Raw genomic sequence first — 16,945 nt, forward strand, 5'->3', positions numbered from 1 at the left:
AAAACAATAAGCATTCAATTATAAATTTCAGTATAATACCGTAGCGAAGCACGGGTATCTTGCTAGTTAGTAATATTCTTTAGTGATCTTGAAAAGTCGTTTAGGTCTGAAAATGAAAACAGCATTAAGAAATATAATTTATTTCCTCTTTCTTCAGATAACTACTTTGGATTCTATGAATTATTATTGTCGGTGTTGGTTGCTGTTAGATGACTTTCTTTTTCCCTTCTTCTCTGAAATAGGAAAATTACATTTATTAGTTCTTACATGAATAATTTTGACTTCTTCACATAGGCTTATTTCTTGTCTTTACACTACATGTTATGAAATGTGATTAGAGAAGCTGCCATCATAGAGATAGAGTCTAACTTCTAAAACTCAAATTTTTGATTCCTTGAAGGGATATTTGTTTCCCAATGGAATTATTTAGTTTTTCATGTGTTATATTTTCTGTATAACTTGAGGTTCTATTAATAACATTTTTTGATACCTCAAAGAATATTTCAAAGCCCAGATGTAAAATGTGTTTCTGTAACTCAAAATTATGCAGAACATTACGTTTAAGCGTACATCACTTCCACATGAAAAACGATTTCTTCTAGAAGAAACCTTAACTTAAGTCGTCTCTTTATATAAGTATAAGCAACCTCTAAATTTTAGTCATAGTGTATTGTTTGACTAGCTGCATGCAATATCAACTTACCAGTACTGCACATCACAACCCTGAGTATCTGCATACCATAGGCTACTTTGCAACACTCATCAAGCTATTGACAGTACAGGGTGGAGTGTAAGTTAGGAGTTATGGCCCGCTAAGTCAAGCCTGGCCAGATTTTTATTTTGCGGATCATTGTCAGTTTGTGAGGACATGTTTGGTGCTGTCAATATGCAAGAGAAATTTGTGGAGAGCACAGTGTTACAAAGAAAACGGCCAAGGAAAATTATGGACTTCTCTTCAATACAAAATTGTAAGTATCCAAAATGGGAATGTTCTCTGTTAAGGCACAATAAAGCTGGTTTTAAAACACCAACTTGTGGATGTAGAGAAAATATAATGGTGCTGAAGTAGTATGCATGTTATTCTGTACCTTGAACATTCGATAACTCAGAGTGTTTCCAGCCTCCACAAGCACTATGAAATATCAAAGTTCGACTGTTATTATACATTCAGGGCTGATAACCCTGGTATTTCAAGCCTCTAAAGGAAAACAACAGCAGATGTATGTATTTCAGTTTAATTTGTACTACTATTTATGTGAGACATGCCCTAGGTCCATCAACGTAACTCAAATTATTGCACACTTTCGCTTATTCCCTTGAACAGTAAATTCTATTTATTGTTGTAGTTATACCTTGGATTCTTGGTTAATTCAAGTAAATTATTGCTCATGATTTTCACATGAGCTACTATCTTATAATTGAAATTCAACAGTGCTTTGGTGTCTTCCAGTGTGTACAAAGAATACAACTCGGTTGATTATTTATGTTATGGGGGTTACAAATGAAGTGTTGTACTGAGAAATTTTGTAATTTATTTCATCAAAGATGGATAGTATATTTTTGAAAAGATTTTAACCATCCACTTCTGTCTCCTACATGCACACATTTCTTGAGATCACTCCCCCACCTGCCACCACCTAGTCTTGATTATGTGTTCAATATGCCTTACCCTATCCCACAATTGTTGTGAAGGTATTGATTGATATGGGTTTCTTTCAAGGACTGGGTTAAGAAACTCATGTGGATATAACGCTCTAACTGATCTGTATCTTTGGTAAATAGTAGAATGATCTATCAGATTTCCTGCATTGCATGATAGATTGACAACTACAGCATGGAATCATAAATGTCATTGCCTTCATTACTAAACTACACAAAGTAAACCACATTGGCCAATATTTCAGGAATGGTTAACATAGACTCAAGAGTGGAGAGTAAATTTATTATAAAACATTTACTATTATTCTCTCAATGTTTCTTGTAAGTGTAAAAATTAAAAAAAAGGAAATTATCAATTCTTTTAAGGAATTGTGTTTTATTTGCTCGTATTTCTATCAGTTGAATTCACAACAAATATATTGTTCTTAAAATATTCATGGTGGGTAAATAAAAACTATTTCTTTCAAGGTGACCAGTTTAACTCTGGTGTAGAAATAGTTTCAGTGAACTTTCTTACAAAATAAACTGATATCTTCAGTGAATGTTTTCAGTTTAATATTAAAGTAGATTATGTTGTGGGAAAAAAAAAGAGCATAAAGCATGTAGGATTTATGTTTATGATTTTAAGATCAACATTATCAATGTAAACATATTGTTAATTTTGGAAGTTGGGACATGGCAGCCAGGCTGCTAAGCCTAGAACTGCCACTGTCTATTATCAATGAGGGTGACCACAGGTTCAGCTCATGCATAATATTTACGGGCTAGTACTTCATTGAAAATGTTCAGTATATCTGAATATTCATACAACTCTATCGTAAAGAAATACAGAATGATATCACAAACTATTGTATATAATTTCCTTTTCTTCTAATGTAATATTGTGAGCTGTAACAGTGGAATTCATACTTTACAGACCAAAGTGCATACATATACTGGTGTGAGAACGATGAGTAAAGGGAAGATAGTTTTAATGAATATGCTGACAAACATCAGTAAATATGTAATTATTATACTGTTCTGAAATCAATTGAGCAACTCAATCAGGAAGTGTCAAAAATGCAGCTTTTAACTGAAAATTAACTACTACCACAAGTAAAACATTAAGATCAACACTAATAGCAAGGAGGCAAATAATGATAACTTGACAATGTATGAAAATATAAAAAAAGAAAACATAAAGTACCACTAGAACAATGAACAGGGTTATTCAAAAAGAAAGTGCAGATTTAAAATATTTAGTTCGTATGGCGGATTCTCTATCTGTTGTTTACCCAGTCTTAATTTGATTGATTTTAAAGAAGTCAGAAATCTGTCGAACATCTACCTTGGTAAATTATTCCAATCCTTAATTCCTCTTCCTGTAAATTAATATTTGCTTCAATTCATCCTCTTAAATTCCAATGTTATCTTCATTTTATGATCTTCCCTACTTTTGAAGACTCCATTGAAGCTTTTTTGTCTGCAATATCTCCACAGACACATCAAAACATATGGTACCGTTACTGCTTAGACAAGCTGCTCATCTCCTTGCTCCCAGATCTTCCTAGCTCATACTTGGCAACCTTTTTGTAACTTCACTCTTTTCTTGGAAATAACAAGAACAAATCATGCTGCTTTCCTTTGTATCTTTTCCAGTTCTCAAATAAAAAGGGCCTCTCACATTGGAATCATACTCTTATTGAGCTCTTACTCCTGTACAATATCATATACATATGAGATATCTGTAACCTTTATTTGTAACCTTGTTAATGTGATTACCCTAATAAGAATCATTTCTTATGATAACACAAAAGTATTTACAGTGATCTGCATGAGACACTTTCACTTCATCAACACAGTATTTAAAACTGGAAAGACCTTTCCTGTCGGTGAAACTTAGAGTCTGACTTTTCATCCCGTTTACCACCATACCAATGTCTGCTCTCCACCTCACAACTTTGTTGAGGACTTTTTAAAGTCACTCAAAATACTGCAACTTATTTACCACTCTATAATAAATAATTATCAAAAACCTTGGATAGGTCAATAGCAATGCAGTTCATTTGACTTCCTGAATCTGAAATATCTGCTATACTTTGCTGGATGGAATCCTACAAGTTCAGCCTCTCTAGAATAAACTTTCCTAAACCTGAACTATCTTCTGTCAAACCAGTAAGTAATTTTGCAAATCTTGGTTCTCCGTGGTTTCCCACTTCTCCTGCAGGCAGATGTTGAGATGGTACCTAACTTAAGGCCATGGCCGCTTTGTTCCTGACTGCTTTGTTCCCTCTTCCTTACTTTCTATCCTTTCCAATCTTCCCATCCCCGACACAAGACCCCTGTTCAGCATAGCATGTGAGGCCTCCTGGGTGACATATTGGTCCTCCTTCCCATTTGTATCCATGACCCAAAGTCTCACACTCCAGGACACAGTCCTTGAGGTGGTAGAGGTGGGATCCCTCTCCACGTCCAAGGAAAAAGCCAACTCTGGACGGTAAATGGATTAAGAAAGAAAGCAGTATTTTGTAATGTTATTGTTTCATATTCGATTAACTGCTTTTATGGTTTTTTGCCAAAATGCCAGAATTTTGTTCCACAGGATTTTTTATATTCTTGTAAATCTATGGACATGAGGCTGGCATATTTGAGCACCTTCAAATACCATCAGAGAGAGTCAGAATCAAACTCGCCAATTTGGAGTCTGAAGGCCAGCGCTCTACAATCTGAGCAACTCAGCCTGGCTGGCAAGTAGGCATCAAAGGTATTTTATCAATGCTATAATGAAAATGACTGTTTATTATGACTGGCATGTTTCTGAAAGTTTAAAAATATCTACCATGGCTTAAAGTGAAATATCTTACTTACCTGACTAATATAATTTTCACCAAGTGATCTAGAATTTTATTTCTTCTGGTGATAAATAAATAATAAAATATCTTTGATGGCAGTGATCTCTCTCTGTGAGTGGCATTCAGCTGCTGTCACTGTATCAACTTACCTGTGTTCAGTTATTCCGGAAAATGCTCACATGTGTAACTAAACAGTATAAATGTACCACTGCTAAATAATATGGTGCATGTTGACAGAGAAAAACATTGGTATAATACTACATTTGACAGTTTCTACAGGCATCTTTCCTCAGAATGAGAAGGATGACTTGTTTGGAATTTATAGTTCAATATTCCATAGAAAAAGGAAAGTTAAAAGAGTATGTAGGCAGAGTAAAAGCTTAGAAAAAATGTAATCCTCTGTTTCAGAAGGTGAAATATCAATAATAATAATGGCGTATGGCCTCTGGAGAGGCCTAGTGCAGGTCTTTTTCTCATAGACAGCCTATTATACGTAACTTGCATGTCTATGAAGACGAGAGCCCTACCTAGTGTGATTTCTAATGCTGAATACGCCACGCACACCTAGCCCCTGAGCCATTGAAAGTAAGATTAAAATCCCCGTCCTGGCCGGGAATCGAACCCGGGACCCTCTGAACCAAAGGCCAGTATGCTGACCATTCAGCTAACAAGTCATACGTGAAATGTCAAATACCATTTCAAAGGATCATGTTGGCAATCATCACTCTAAGAGGCAAAATGGGGGAGAGAAGAAACAAGTATATGCAAAACATATTTACAGTGGAGGAACAGAGAAATGTTGGCCAATAATCATTAGGCTCCTTTATATTTATTTTTGGAATCTACTGGCTCTCCATATTTTTCAGTGTTATTACTTTACAGCAAATCTCTGTCTAGCACATTTTGACCAGCATGTGATTCCTAGAATGTGAGGTGCAGTTAGAGTTAATCGAAGGGACTTCTTCCAGATTAAAAGATTATATTTTTACATCTATGTATTTTAAAAAGTACTTTTCATCTACTTAATTCATTAATGGCATATGGCATCCAGAGTGGCCTGGTGCAGGTCTTTCAAGTTTAGGCCTGATAGGCGACTTGCACATATGTGGAAATTAGGCCCTATTTGTGATGAATTCTAATGATGAAAATGGCACACATACCCAACCCTAAACCATTGGAATTAACCTTGAAGGTTAAAATTCCCAATCCATCTGGGAATCGAACCCTGAGCCCCTTGGGCCAAAGGCCAGCACACTAAACATTTAGCCATGGAGCTGGACTTTAAGCCTACTATAAAGTTACAATGTAATTGTTACCTACTGTATTTTCTAAACCTGTGCCAAATTCCTTAGATTAATAATTTACTGCCAAAATTGCTGGTTGTACCTGCAATATAATGAAAGATAACACACAGACTCAACAAAAATTTTGACTCTATTTATGTGTATATCAGAACTACATGATCACAGTTCTGTAAAAAACTGTGTTCCAAATGATGTTCATTTGTTCAACAAGGCTGGTTGTGTTTGATATAATAATCTGCTCACAGGACTGTCTTGGCCTATGTCACCTTAATTTATAATGTCTGGTAACCATGTGTCAAACATGTTTCTCACATGTTTGAGAGCATTAAGATAGGACATATTGTTGGGCAAACACTCACTTGAATTTGATGCTCATACTAGAGGTTCTCCATGACAAGATGTGGATGTACTTGAGGATGAATTTCAGTATTCATATCGAGTGTATCTGGCCCCAGATGGCCTAGAGGCTCCTGGTTCAATTCTCAGCCAGGTTAGGGATTTTTACCTGGATCTGAGGGCTGGTTCGAGGTCCATTCAACCTACGTGATGATAATTGACAATTGAAACCAAGAATAACACCCGAGATGTTTTGTTGTACCGACCACATGATACCTTGTAATCTGCATGCCTTGGGGATGAGCAGCAATTTCTTGGTAAGTTATGTCCCTTAAAGTCTGAGGTCTAATTTTCACTGCTGATAATAGCAATCGTGATTTCACCTCTCCTTCAGGATTTTTCACATTTGCTTTAGCCATACATATTATATTTCTAATCTCAAGGCATGCTTCCCACTTCTAAGCCAAAACAATTGCTTATCAGTATACTAGCACTACTATCATAAGCATACAGGCTGTTACATACCATTTATCCAAAGAAATGTGAGGAACTGTTTCATTTATAATCCTTAAAATGAGCAAGAATAATATTAGTAATAACATTTCCATGAACTCCCCAAGTGGGGATTCATACACACTCTGTAAGACCACTAAGAGGCTCAAAATCTTTGTGGCTTGTATTGTAAAACTGTAATGATAATCTGAAGTGATATTAAGACAGTAAAATACTCTGACAAAATTTTTGGCAAGACTATGTATGCTACTTTGCATGAAATACCAAATTAGAAGCTTCTAAGTTGACCATTGTTTCTTTTGCCTTTTGCAATTGATGTATTTCCTTGTGGTAATCAGAGTAAACAAAAAATAATATGCTGATGTCAAGACTGTCTGAAAATAATTATGATTATAAGACAATTGTGCTGATGGTGATTATTCATTTAAAAGGTACATCAAGATACTTAATCCTTATCATTAGAACCTAGAAAGTTATATACAGAATTCTTGCATCTTATTAATGTATAGCATGGTGAATGGTTCATTTATAAGATTGTGGTATAATTTCAACTTTAAAGAGAACGGGAGATTTTTATTCCTTTCTTAAAAATTGGTGCTAAGAAGTTCCAAAACCAAGGCAGGGTAAGCTGATTGCCTCCTATAATTCTTTACAAAAACCAGCATCAAAAGCTTATGATTATTAATTATAAAGCTCTAAAAGTCTGCAGTTATTTGGTGTAGCAAGAGCATTGGTGCAAGATATTCTTTCATATCATTTCAGTCAGAATAAGATAAAATCATAATATTTCAGTGTCTATAGAATTAATATAATTTTGATCAAGAAATGTACTTTTAAGTTCAGGATTGATGATGACAATTATTCCATTTTAAGATATCTAACTGACAATTGTAATCAAGAATAGGCCTAATGATGGTAAAGATGAAAGTAGAGCAGAACTCAGATTGTAACAGAATTGTTGGTCATAAAATGGTAATGAAGGCAATGATTTTATGCAAAGGTATTCTCGGTATTTGGATATTGTGAGTATTATATTAAAATCAGTATACTATAGCTTATTCCATGTTAAGAAAACAGTATTGCTCTTATGACAACATGGTTGCCATATCGAACGGCTCTACTCAACACCATCATTACGGGAAAATGGTGGCACATACATTTGTGAAATTCAGTATTTAAGTTCAAGACCAAAAGCGGAAGTAACTAAGCTACAAGTTATTTTTTTGAACTATAGGGGATGGGGGGTTTACAGGGGCTATTTTAATTTTGTACAGAATCAGAGGTAAACTACAGCACATAAGAAACCTCATCTTTGAAGTGCAAGGCAAATTGGGGAGGAAAAAAACAAATAATTTTTAGGCTCGAGGGATGAGGGATGCATTTAATAAAATTCTCAAGGCAATAAAGGCTAGAAAACAGATGCAACACATAAATACTCTAGATGACTGCAAAAGATCACAGTATTAATGTTAAAGGAAAAATCACACATGTAGGCATATCGCAGAACTCTCACTCAACACAAGACAATTATCTACTGATTTAAAGCCTAAAAACATGCACGCACAAATGAATACTGCAGACGATTTTACTACAGAAGTGAGCTGCCGATGGTTCACAGGGTGAGGGACTTACACGAGGCTTGTACCAGAGCAAACAGAAGAAGGAAAATGAATGAAGGCAACGAAGCTATGGCTGTTCCCACCATTGTGCTTCCACCCTACAAATGTATTTATGAAAAAGAAAATGTTGTGTAGTTATTTTAATAACTCATGAGCAAATATGCCTCATCCGTTTTATCTATTTTTCATGATACATTGCAAAGTGCAGTATAATATCCCTTAATCACAAGGAATTATGGGTGTCTGAGAGGGGGTGTGTTCACTCCTTGTCGGTCCATAAGAGCCGTACTGTTTTCTTAACATGGAATGAGCTATAGCTGCAGTTGTTAGAGTTTTGCAGTAATGCTTACTTAATACACACTCAGTATTTCAACAACATTAAGAAAAATTAACCCTATGCACACTTATTCAAACTAAAAGCTAATCAAGCTCCTCTCATTAAATAGGCTATACTTATTCATCCAATTCATTCCACCATGTCTTGTATCCTAATTTCTATATGAGTCCATTTAACATAGGCCCTATACCGGTATCACTTATTTTTTGCAGCTGCTTCAAAGCAGCAAACTCTACTTCATGCGTGAATGTGTGTATCTCACTGTATGTGTATGAGTGCTAGAGTGTGTATGAATTCAGTAAGGTATGCTCTTTTGAAGATACAGAAGATATAGCCAATAACTGGCTTTACCTGAAATTAAATGGGGACAGTGTAGGTAAATTTAGTATTTGGTATGAATTTAAGGCAGTAGGTATTGCATGCTTCAGCTTCAAAACTGTGGATTGAAATTGTTTTGCTGTAAGATCATTATATAAAAATTAAGGTGCATATTTAATGTGGTGTATATAAATTTAAAAATGATTTATTTTAATGAGAAGTTTAGAATGGGGCAGAAATACACTTCTGACTAAAGTAGCAAATTTTAGATGCCATCTTTCTAAGTAGATGAAAACATTGTTTTGCAAGTATTCATATCATACATATGTATGATAGGGGCATATTCATCATGTTTCTTTTTTTTAGGGGAGGGGCTATGACTACGCAAGATAACGGCATCAGTACGAAGTATTAGGTCTTGACAAATCATTATAATGGAATTACACAATGACAGTAAAACTGTTTTGTGATTAATAATGTGCAGTTAGCACCTGTACATAATAGTTGAGATTTAAAATGTACAAAAGTTTGATAGTACAAATTGGACATACTCATGAAAAAAAGCTTCCTTTGGATGCTATTCTTCTTCTTCTTGATCTGTTTACCCTCCAGGGTTGGTTTTTCCCTCAGACTCAGTGAGGGATCCCACCTCTATCGCCTCAAGGGCAATGTCCTGGAGCGTGAGACATTGGGTTGGGAGATACAACTGGGGAGAAGGACCAGTGCCTCGTCTAGGCGGCCTCACCTGCTATGCTGAACAGGGGCCTTGTGGGGGGATGGGAAGATTGGAAGGGATAGACAAGGAAGAGGGAAGGAAGTGGCCGTGTCCTTAAGTTAGGTACCATCCTGACATTTGCCTGGAGGAGAAGTGGGAAACCACGGAAAACCACTTCCAGGATGGCTGAGGTGGGAATCGAACTCACCTCTACTCACTTGACTTCCCGAGGCTGAGTGGACCCTGTTCCAGCCCTCGCACCACTTTTCAAATTTCGTGGCAAAGCCGGGAATTGAACCCGGACCTCTGGGGGTGCTAGCTAATCACACTAACAACTACACCACAGAGGCAGACCGATGCTATTACACATTATAATTAATTACGTTGTTCATTTCTTATAAATTATTGTTACCTAATTATTGAATATAAAATCATATTTTGTTCATAACTAAGACTTTTAAGACTATTAAGTTCTTTCTCTATCGCCTCAAACCATGTTGTTGTTTTATGTGCTTTACGTACAAGTAACCAACATTTTGAATACATAGCCGTATTCTGACGTACTATCATTGACTACACTTATATAAGTATATTTTCATTCAAAACAAATACAATAACACTTGAAATATATACATAATAATGTATAATTTATCCACGATGCAGTACAACTGATTTACGACACCTCACTACATAAATTGACTGCCTGGACTATAACTCGTTCACTGAATTAATTACATACAAAGTACACAGTAGTGTACAGAGTACGCAGTAGACCCAAAGTCATATTATCAGTACAACAGCAGCAATCCACTTACTGTCAACACATCACTATAATAAACCACAATTGATCTTCCATAGCAGTATCGACAACACAGTTCCAAAACTCTCCTCCAGCAAATCTTCATGTATATACTGGCTATGGTTCTAGATAATTCTGATTTCTTACAACATAGTATTACAACAAGATACCTGGATGATTCTAAAATAACATTGGAAGGCCTTGGTGAGTACACCTGTTCTAGAATTGTCTTGAAACCAGTTTGTAATTATGGCACATAACGTGAAGATATCTGCAAACATCTAGAATATTATACAAACTTGATATATGAAGATTCTGGAGCTCACTTAAAAATAACCCACACACCCACACCCACCCACCCACTACACCCTTCCACCCCCACTGGTCTGACCTGCAGATGGGTAATTTGTGTAAATAGGTGCAAATAATATGTACAGCATAAAAATACTGGATGAACCCTGAAGTTACATAACTGCACTGGAAACCACCAAATAATATATACAGCATAAAAATACTGGATGAACCCTGAAGTTACATAACTGCACTGGAAACTCCCAGCTGACCATCGAGCAAGAGCTGTGTTCAGGATGTTTCAAGGTGCCCCCCACTGGGAAAATACTATCTAAGCAAAGCACAGTGACCAACTTTATAGTATATTTTAGCTGCCTGGGAAGAAGGATTATCTCGCATCAAGTAGGGGTACATAATTTGCCTTGGTAGAGAGTACTATAATGTATTTGGAAAGTCAGCAACCTGTATATAAGGGTCATAAAATCAACAACATGTTTCAACCCAGGGAAAGAACTTAATAGTAATTTAACAGACTGTGGATGCTTCACATCTAAGTTAGCAGTGCATTATTGTCCATGCATTGCAGGAGTTGATACTGTAGCATTAATAATTCTAATTAACACTTAATAAGCAATTAATTTTATTTAATTAATAACATACATCAGTTGAATTTGAACTAGAGAATATAATTAAATTTCCTTGACTTTGCACTGTCAGTAAACTTATCTGATACCATTTTCTCTACTAACTGACATATCTCTGAGACTAGAAAGGAGTGCAAGTCCTATAAGCAGTAAATCTGTACTTATATTCCCCAACTACAATTTGAAACATCTGTTATTTCAGTACATAAATACAACATAAATACAACATAAATACATGCAGTTGTAGAGTAGTTTATATTTCCCGTTAATGATGAGATGTTAATTATTGAAGACAACACATTGTATATATGAGAACTGGGAACCCTATATTTTCAGTACAACTCAGTTATTTGAAAGAAATATGGTATTTTGCATGTGTTCTTTAACTCGATAAATACTTGGGATCATCTTTTTCAGCAGTCAGCTCTAAAGTAATTTCTTTAGATGTCTAACAAGCATCTTTCCATCTGGATTCAAATGTATTTTTGAACAGTTTGTAGTGTCAGTATAAATTCAGTTATCTGATAGATATCATAAACAAAGTAGGTATAGAATCCTCTCTATAGATACCCTAACAAGTTATAAGACCCTAATAATCACTTGTTCTTATTCTTCTCTCTCATCCTTCACCATAAATGAGCCCACAGAGTGGCACTTCTGAGCATCACTCAGGCTCAGCTCTTCTGATCTTCTGTGCTTCTGTATTTAGGTCACCACCATGTCTTTCTTCCTCACGGTGTTTGCCTCCACACTGTTCTTTGGCATCCTCAGCCTCTCCTTGGTTCTGCTATGGCAAGAGCTTTCAGAACAGGATGAATAATTAATTAATTAATTAATTTTTGTGTGGCTATTTCTAGCCAAGTGCAGCCCTTGTAAGGCAGACCCTCCGATGAGTGTGGGTGGCATCTGCCGTGTGTAGGTAACTGCGTGTTATTGTGGTGGAGGGTAGTGTTATGTGTGGTGTGTGAGTTGCAGGAATGTTGGGGACAGAACAAACACCCAGTCCCCCAGCCAAGGGAAATAATAATGTAAATTTAAAGTCTCCGACCCAACCGGGAATTGAACCTGGGACCTCCTGGACCAAAGGCCAGCTCACTAACCATTTAGCCATGGAGCTGGACAGTGCAGGATGATCATACAGCGATCATACAGCACATAATTTGATGGGCCTGTACTTCAGTTCTCAGTCGGGAACGTTTCTTATGCATGCTCATCGCACAGTTAGTCAGTCAGAGTAATGCCCCAGTCCTCAGACTACCACAGCATTTTCATCTCTGTGGCACACATTTCTGATTGCACACTGTAACTTAAAATTTGAAATTGCAAAAGACTGCAGTTGATAATTTGCCCTTTCTGTAAGTTGATTAATTAAATCCCAGCTAATACGCCTTTAAGTAAAACAACAGATTCTAGAAATTCATTATAAATAATAACAACTTTTAGCTCAGATTTCTATATTTCCAATTAGTTCTTTCTGTTTGTGGCAAGGGCCAATCCAGCTTTAGGTTCTTGTACCTCTTGCTTCAACCTGGGTTTAGAAAACTGTCTGGGTTGTACATCTTTTGTCTCCTCAAGCATTGATGCTTCAGAAAGCAAACCTTCTAGTTTTGTACATTTATGCAAACTGCCACTAATTCTTGATATTATAAATTAAATATATGAATAAAAGATTTCAGATAATGCTGGGTCCCTATCCCCCAGATATGCTCCTGATATATGATTCACATTTAATCTTTAATCTAGCAATACAAACTGTGGTTCTCCATTGCTTAGAATGATTGAGATCAGAATTACACCAAAAATGAATTTCTATTCTGTTGCTTTAAAAATGATCTTTCTTGACTTGAAGTTATTTGCAATTTTCTAATTTTTAAAATTCATCATAACGTTAATGATGAAATTGGTCTCATAGGATGAAGCTGAAGCATATGTTTTGAGATGAAAATACAGATCAGTTAAATAAATTGTCCCATGAAGTATTAAGCATGACATCCTGCACGGAACCCATGACTACTCTTGTTTTAATTTCAGTCTCTGTTTCCCCGCACTCTGGGTGTTCAGCTGTGGCTTTTGTTTGTGCCATGCAGGTGTTGTGAGAGAGTAGGTAGCTAGTCCCTTCTGAACAGTAATATAGTTTAGCACATGTCTGGACTCCTCTTCCTGCAGGTTTATGGATCATGTTCCTCCTGAAATGAGGTATAATGTACAGCCTTCTTTCTATTATACAATAATAGTTTTTTTCTTCCTTTTTCTCTTTTTTCAACATACTTTTTATATTCACCTTTCTATTTTCTTACATTTTTCATATTTTCTTCATCTCTTTTTTATTGTATTGATTGACTGCTAATGTTTTACATGTGATCACCTTTTTATATTCTTTTTTTATATATTTTATCACTGTAGTTAGATCTTGAGCTCATAAACTCTAACCAGCATCGAGAAACAGGTAGTTGATCACATGAAAACATGCAGTCACTCTTGTTTCAAATGTATTTAAGAGTGCTGCTGATCTTAATTTTACTGAGTTGGTGATATAACTTATCACAAACTTAGGAAAATTTTTCATGTTAACAGTGATATGGAAACTAGAATCATATGCTTTGAAACAAGAGTATTTTTAATATTATTCCCTTTTTATATTTTATGGTCGCTCGTAAATTTCTTGTAGGATGGAGTTTGAGTACTGTGGTGAGTGACAATTAACTTTTCATCATTCTCTTTTTTCTCTTGATGTTTTTATACTACATTTTACATGTTTTTTATCTCTTTTATATTTCTCTTTTATATTCATACTCTTTTTTATCTCTTGTTACATTTTCAGAGTCATATGGTTCTTTGAACGTTTTCTTGTATACTGTTGTTATTCCATATCAGATTAACAGCAAAATGTTTAAATAACAATATCTTTGTTGAATTATTAGGGGTGTGCAGTCTAAAAGTCCCACCTTGATCCACAGTCCAACGTTGTATGGAGATGCACTGAATGCCAGCTTGCAGGTAACTGTTCCATTTCTTTCCTTTATATATTATAGACTGTATTTGTATTTAGGTATATTCTATGTCAGTCTTATATTCTTCTTCTCCATTCATATGATATTTTTATGGAAATTTTAATGATTTGTGTTGTGACGTCTTTCAAGTGCATACATTCTATCATATATTACCATTACAAAAATACATGTTTAGAAACAAAACAACATAACAATAAATCGTGGATTATGAGCTGAAGTTATCAGTATTTATCAGTGCATCTTATAAACTATAATAATATGTTATTTTTACTGAAGATATGCTAGTTAATGAAACTGAATATTACAACCTTATATCTTTAGTTACAAACTTTTCTGACAAATGGCAACCGTGTACTAGTTTTATGTTAAGAATTTTTATAGTTGGTTAGGATAGCTTTTTCTTTCTTCAGAATTTTTATTATTTTCACACATATTTCCATTGACATTTTTACTTTTCATTTGTCAGTATTTCTGAATTTTAAGAACTGATATACATTTAAAAATTTACAACTAGTTTGCAGTTCATGCACATGTAATATTTCTCTTATAAACTATGGGAGTAGACATGACTGTAAACAAAATAAATCTTTAAGGATCTTGACCTTCTAATTTCAGTTTCACTTTTGTTTCTCTTTTGCACTTCTGTCGTACAATGATCTAAATTATTTTGGTATTAAAATCTCTTTCCATTTTAAGATCAGATTACTCATTCCAAAACAGTAAAATTGTCAAGCATATTGATCTGAGAGGATCAAATATTTATTTAGCACCTAATTTTGATTAAGAAGATTGAATGAAGTATGTACTGTACTGTACTGTAGGCTAAAATTTGTACACAAATGTGTAAGCCTATAGTGAAAATGTAACTTCTCTCGAAGCATCAACACTAAAAGTGCTTGAATTCTTGATTTGAAAACTTACAGTCTCCCATATAGAGATACTGTACCAGTACCAAGGCTATTGTTAAGTTAAATAATGTTATAAGTTTGAAATTATTACATGAAATGTAACAGTGAATTTCTTAGTTGTACTGGGGATTTTTGGACTTCAGTATCTATTTGTGGTTTAAAGTGTATTGTATTGACTTGAACTGAAGATATTGTAGTTCAGCACTCTCATTTAAGTAAATAAAATGCTGGCTGGAGATGGAAGAGTGAACTGATAATCCAATGATAAGGCTCTAAGGATGAAATACTGGTATACAGCCAGTATACTATTGGTCAAAACTAAAGAGGAAAATAAATTTCACAATCATTCACTGATTATAGTTTCGTATATTTCAGTTTCTGTGAAACATCTGGTTTGTTCTCTGGAGGGATACTTTCACATAGTGTGTTTATGTAATGTAAACTGTAATAGTTCCCATTAGAGTACAGTGAAGATTATATATAAAAATTTAGGATGTTATTTATCAAGGAACACAATATACATAATAGGTACTGATATTTCAGTTTAATGATATTACAGTACAGTGAGGTTGTAATGATGCAGCCAGTGTACTATCTATATATATAAAATAAGAGTTTTGTCTGTATTTTGCTCAGAATTTAAAAAGGATGGTATTTTTGTATCAGTCGTGCCCATAGTAACAAAGAAATGCCCTTTCTACTTTTCCGTAATTTCTGTCTGTCTGTCTGTCTGTATGTATGTACACGCATCACTAGAAAACTCCTGAAGAGAATTTAATGAAAATCGGTATACAAAGTCGGGTAATAAGTCGCTACAATCTAGGCTATAAATAATTTTATTCACGCTGACTGAAATGGTAGTTTAGGGGAAGGCCTAAAATTTAATTCTCAAATATTTATGTTATTAGTGGTCATGTCTTAATGAAAATCGGTATACAAAGTCGAGAAATAAGTCACTATAATCTAGGCCATAAATAATTTTACTCACGCTGAGTGAAATGGTAGTTTAGGGGAAGGCCTAAAATTTAATTCTCAAATATTTGTTATTAATGGTCGTATCTTAACGAAAATCATTAGGGGAAGTCGAGGAATAAGGCGCTATATAGTATTATATTTCCGATCATTTATGTCTTATACATTGTTACCATACTGGCTATGATCAGAGATATTCATGAATTTGGATTTTTGTTACTAAGTCCTTATCACGCCGAGTCACGAGAAAATGGGTAGACAGAATTTAATGAAAATCAGTATGTAAAGTCGGAGAATAAGGAACCACAGTCTACGCTATAAATAATTTTATAAGACGCCCTAAGATCACAGAGTCGAAAGAAAACTAAATGTGAAGGCTTACAATATAGAAAGCTTATAAAAGTGATCAACAATAACATTACATTGACCATTGTTTGTTGTGATGTGCTTTGTCTTGCTGTTGCCACTCATCTCTGATAGATAGGATTACCGCTGCGTACCGAGTATTTTTTAAAAATTTGCAATACGTCGCACTGACACAGTTAGGTCTTATGGCGATGATGGGATAGGAAAGGGCTATGAGTATGAAGGAATAACATCCTCAAGGCTACCAACAGTGGGATTCGACTCCACTATCTCCCGGATGCAATCTCACAGCTGCGCGCCCTTAACCACATGGCCAACTCGC

The 16,945-nt window shown here is 35.1% G+C and overlaps 1 protein-coding gene across 1 annotated transcript in view; it reads left to right on the forward strand.

Annotated features, from left to right (window-relative positions):
* LOC136864437 (forkhead box protein P1) overlaps nucleotides 1-16,945 on the forward strand; it is a 711,481-nt gene that overhangs the window by 581,723 nt on the left and 112,813 nt on the right. The window contains exon 13 of the mRNA XM_067141428.2: nucleotides 14,288-14,363. Within this exon, the coding sequence (XP_066997529.2) occupies nucleotides 14,288-14,363 (76 nt within the window). The remainder of the gene's footprint in view (nucleotides 1-14,287; nucleotides 14,364-16,945) is intronic.

Source organism: Anabrus simplex, chromosome 2 (assembly GCF_040414725.1).
Source record: "Anabrus simplex isolate iqAnaSimp1 chromosome 2, ASM4041472v1, whole genome shotgun sequence".
In the NCBI taxonomy this organism is placed as follows: Eukaryota; Metazoa; Arthropoda; class Insecta; order Orthoptera; family Tettigoniidae; genus Anabrus; species Anabrus simplex.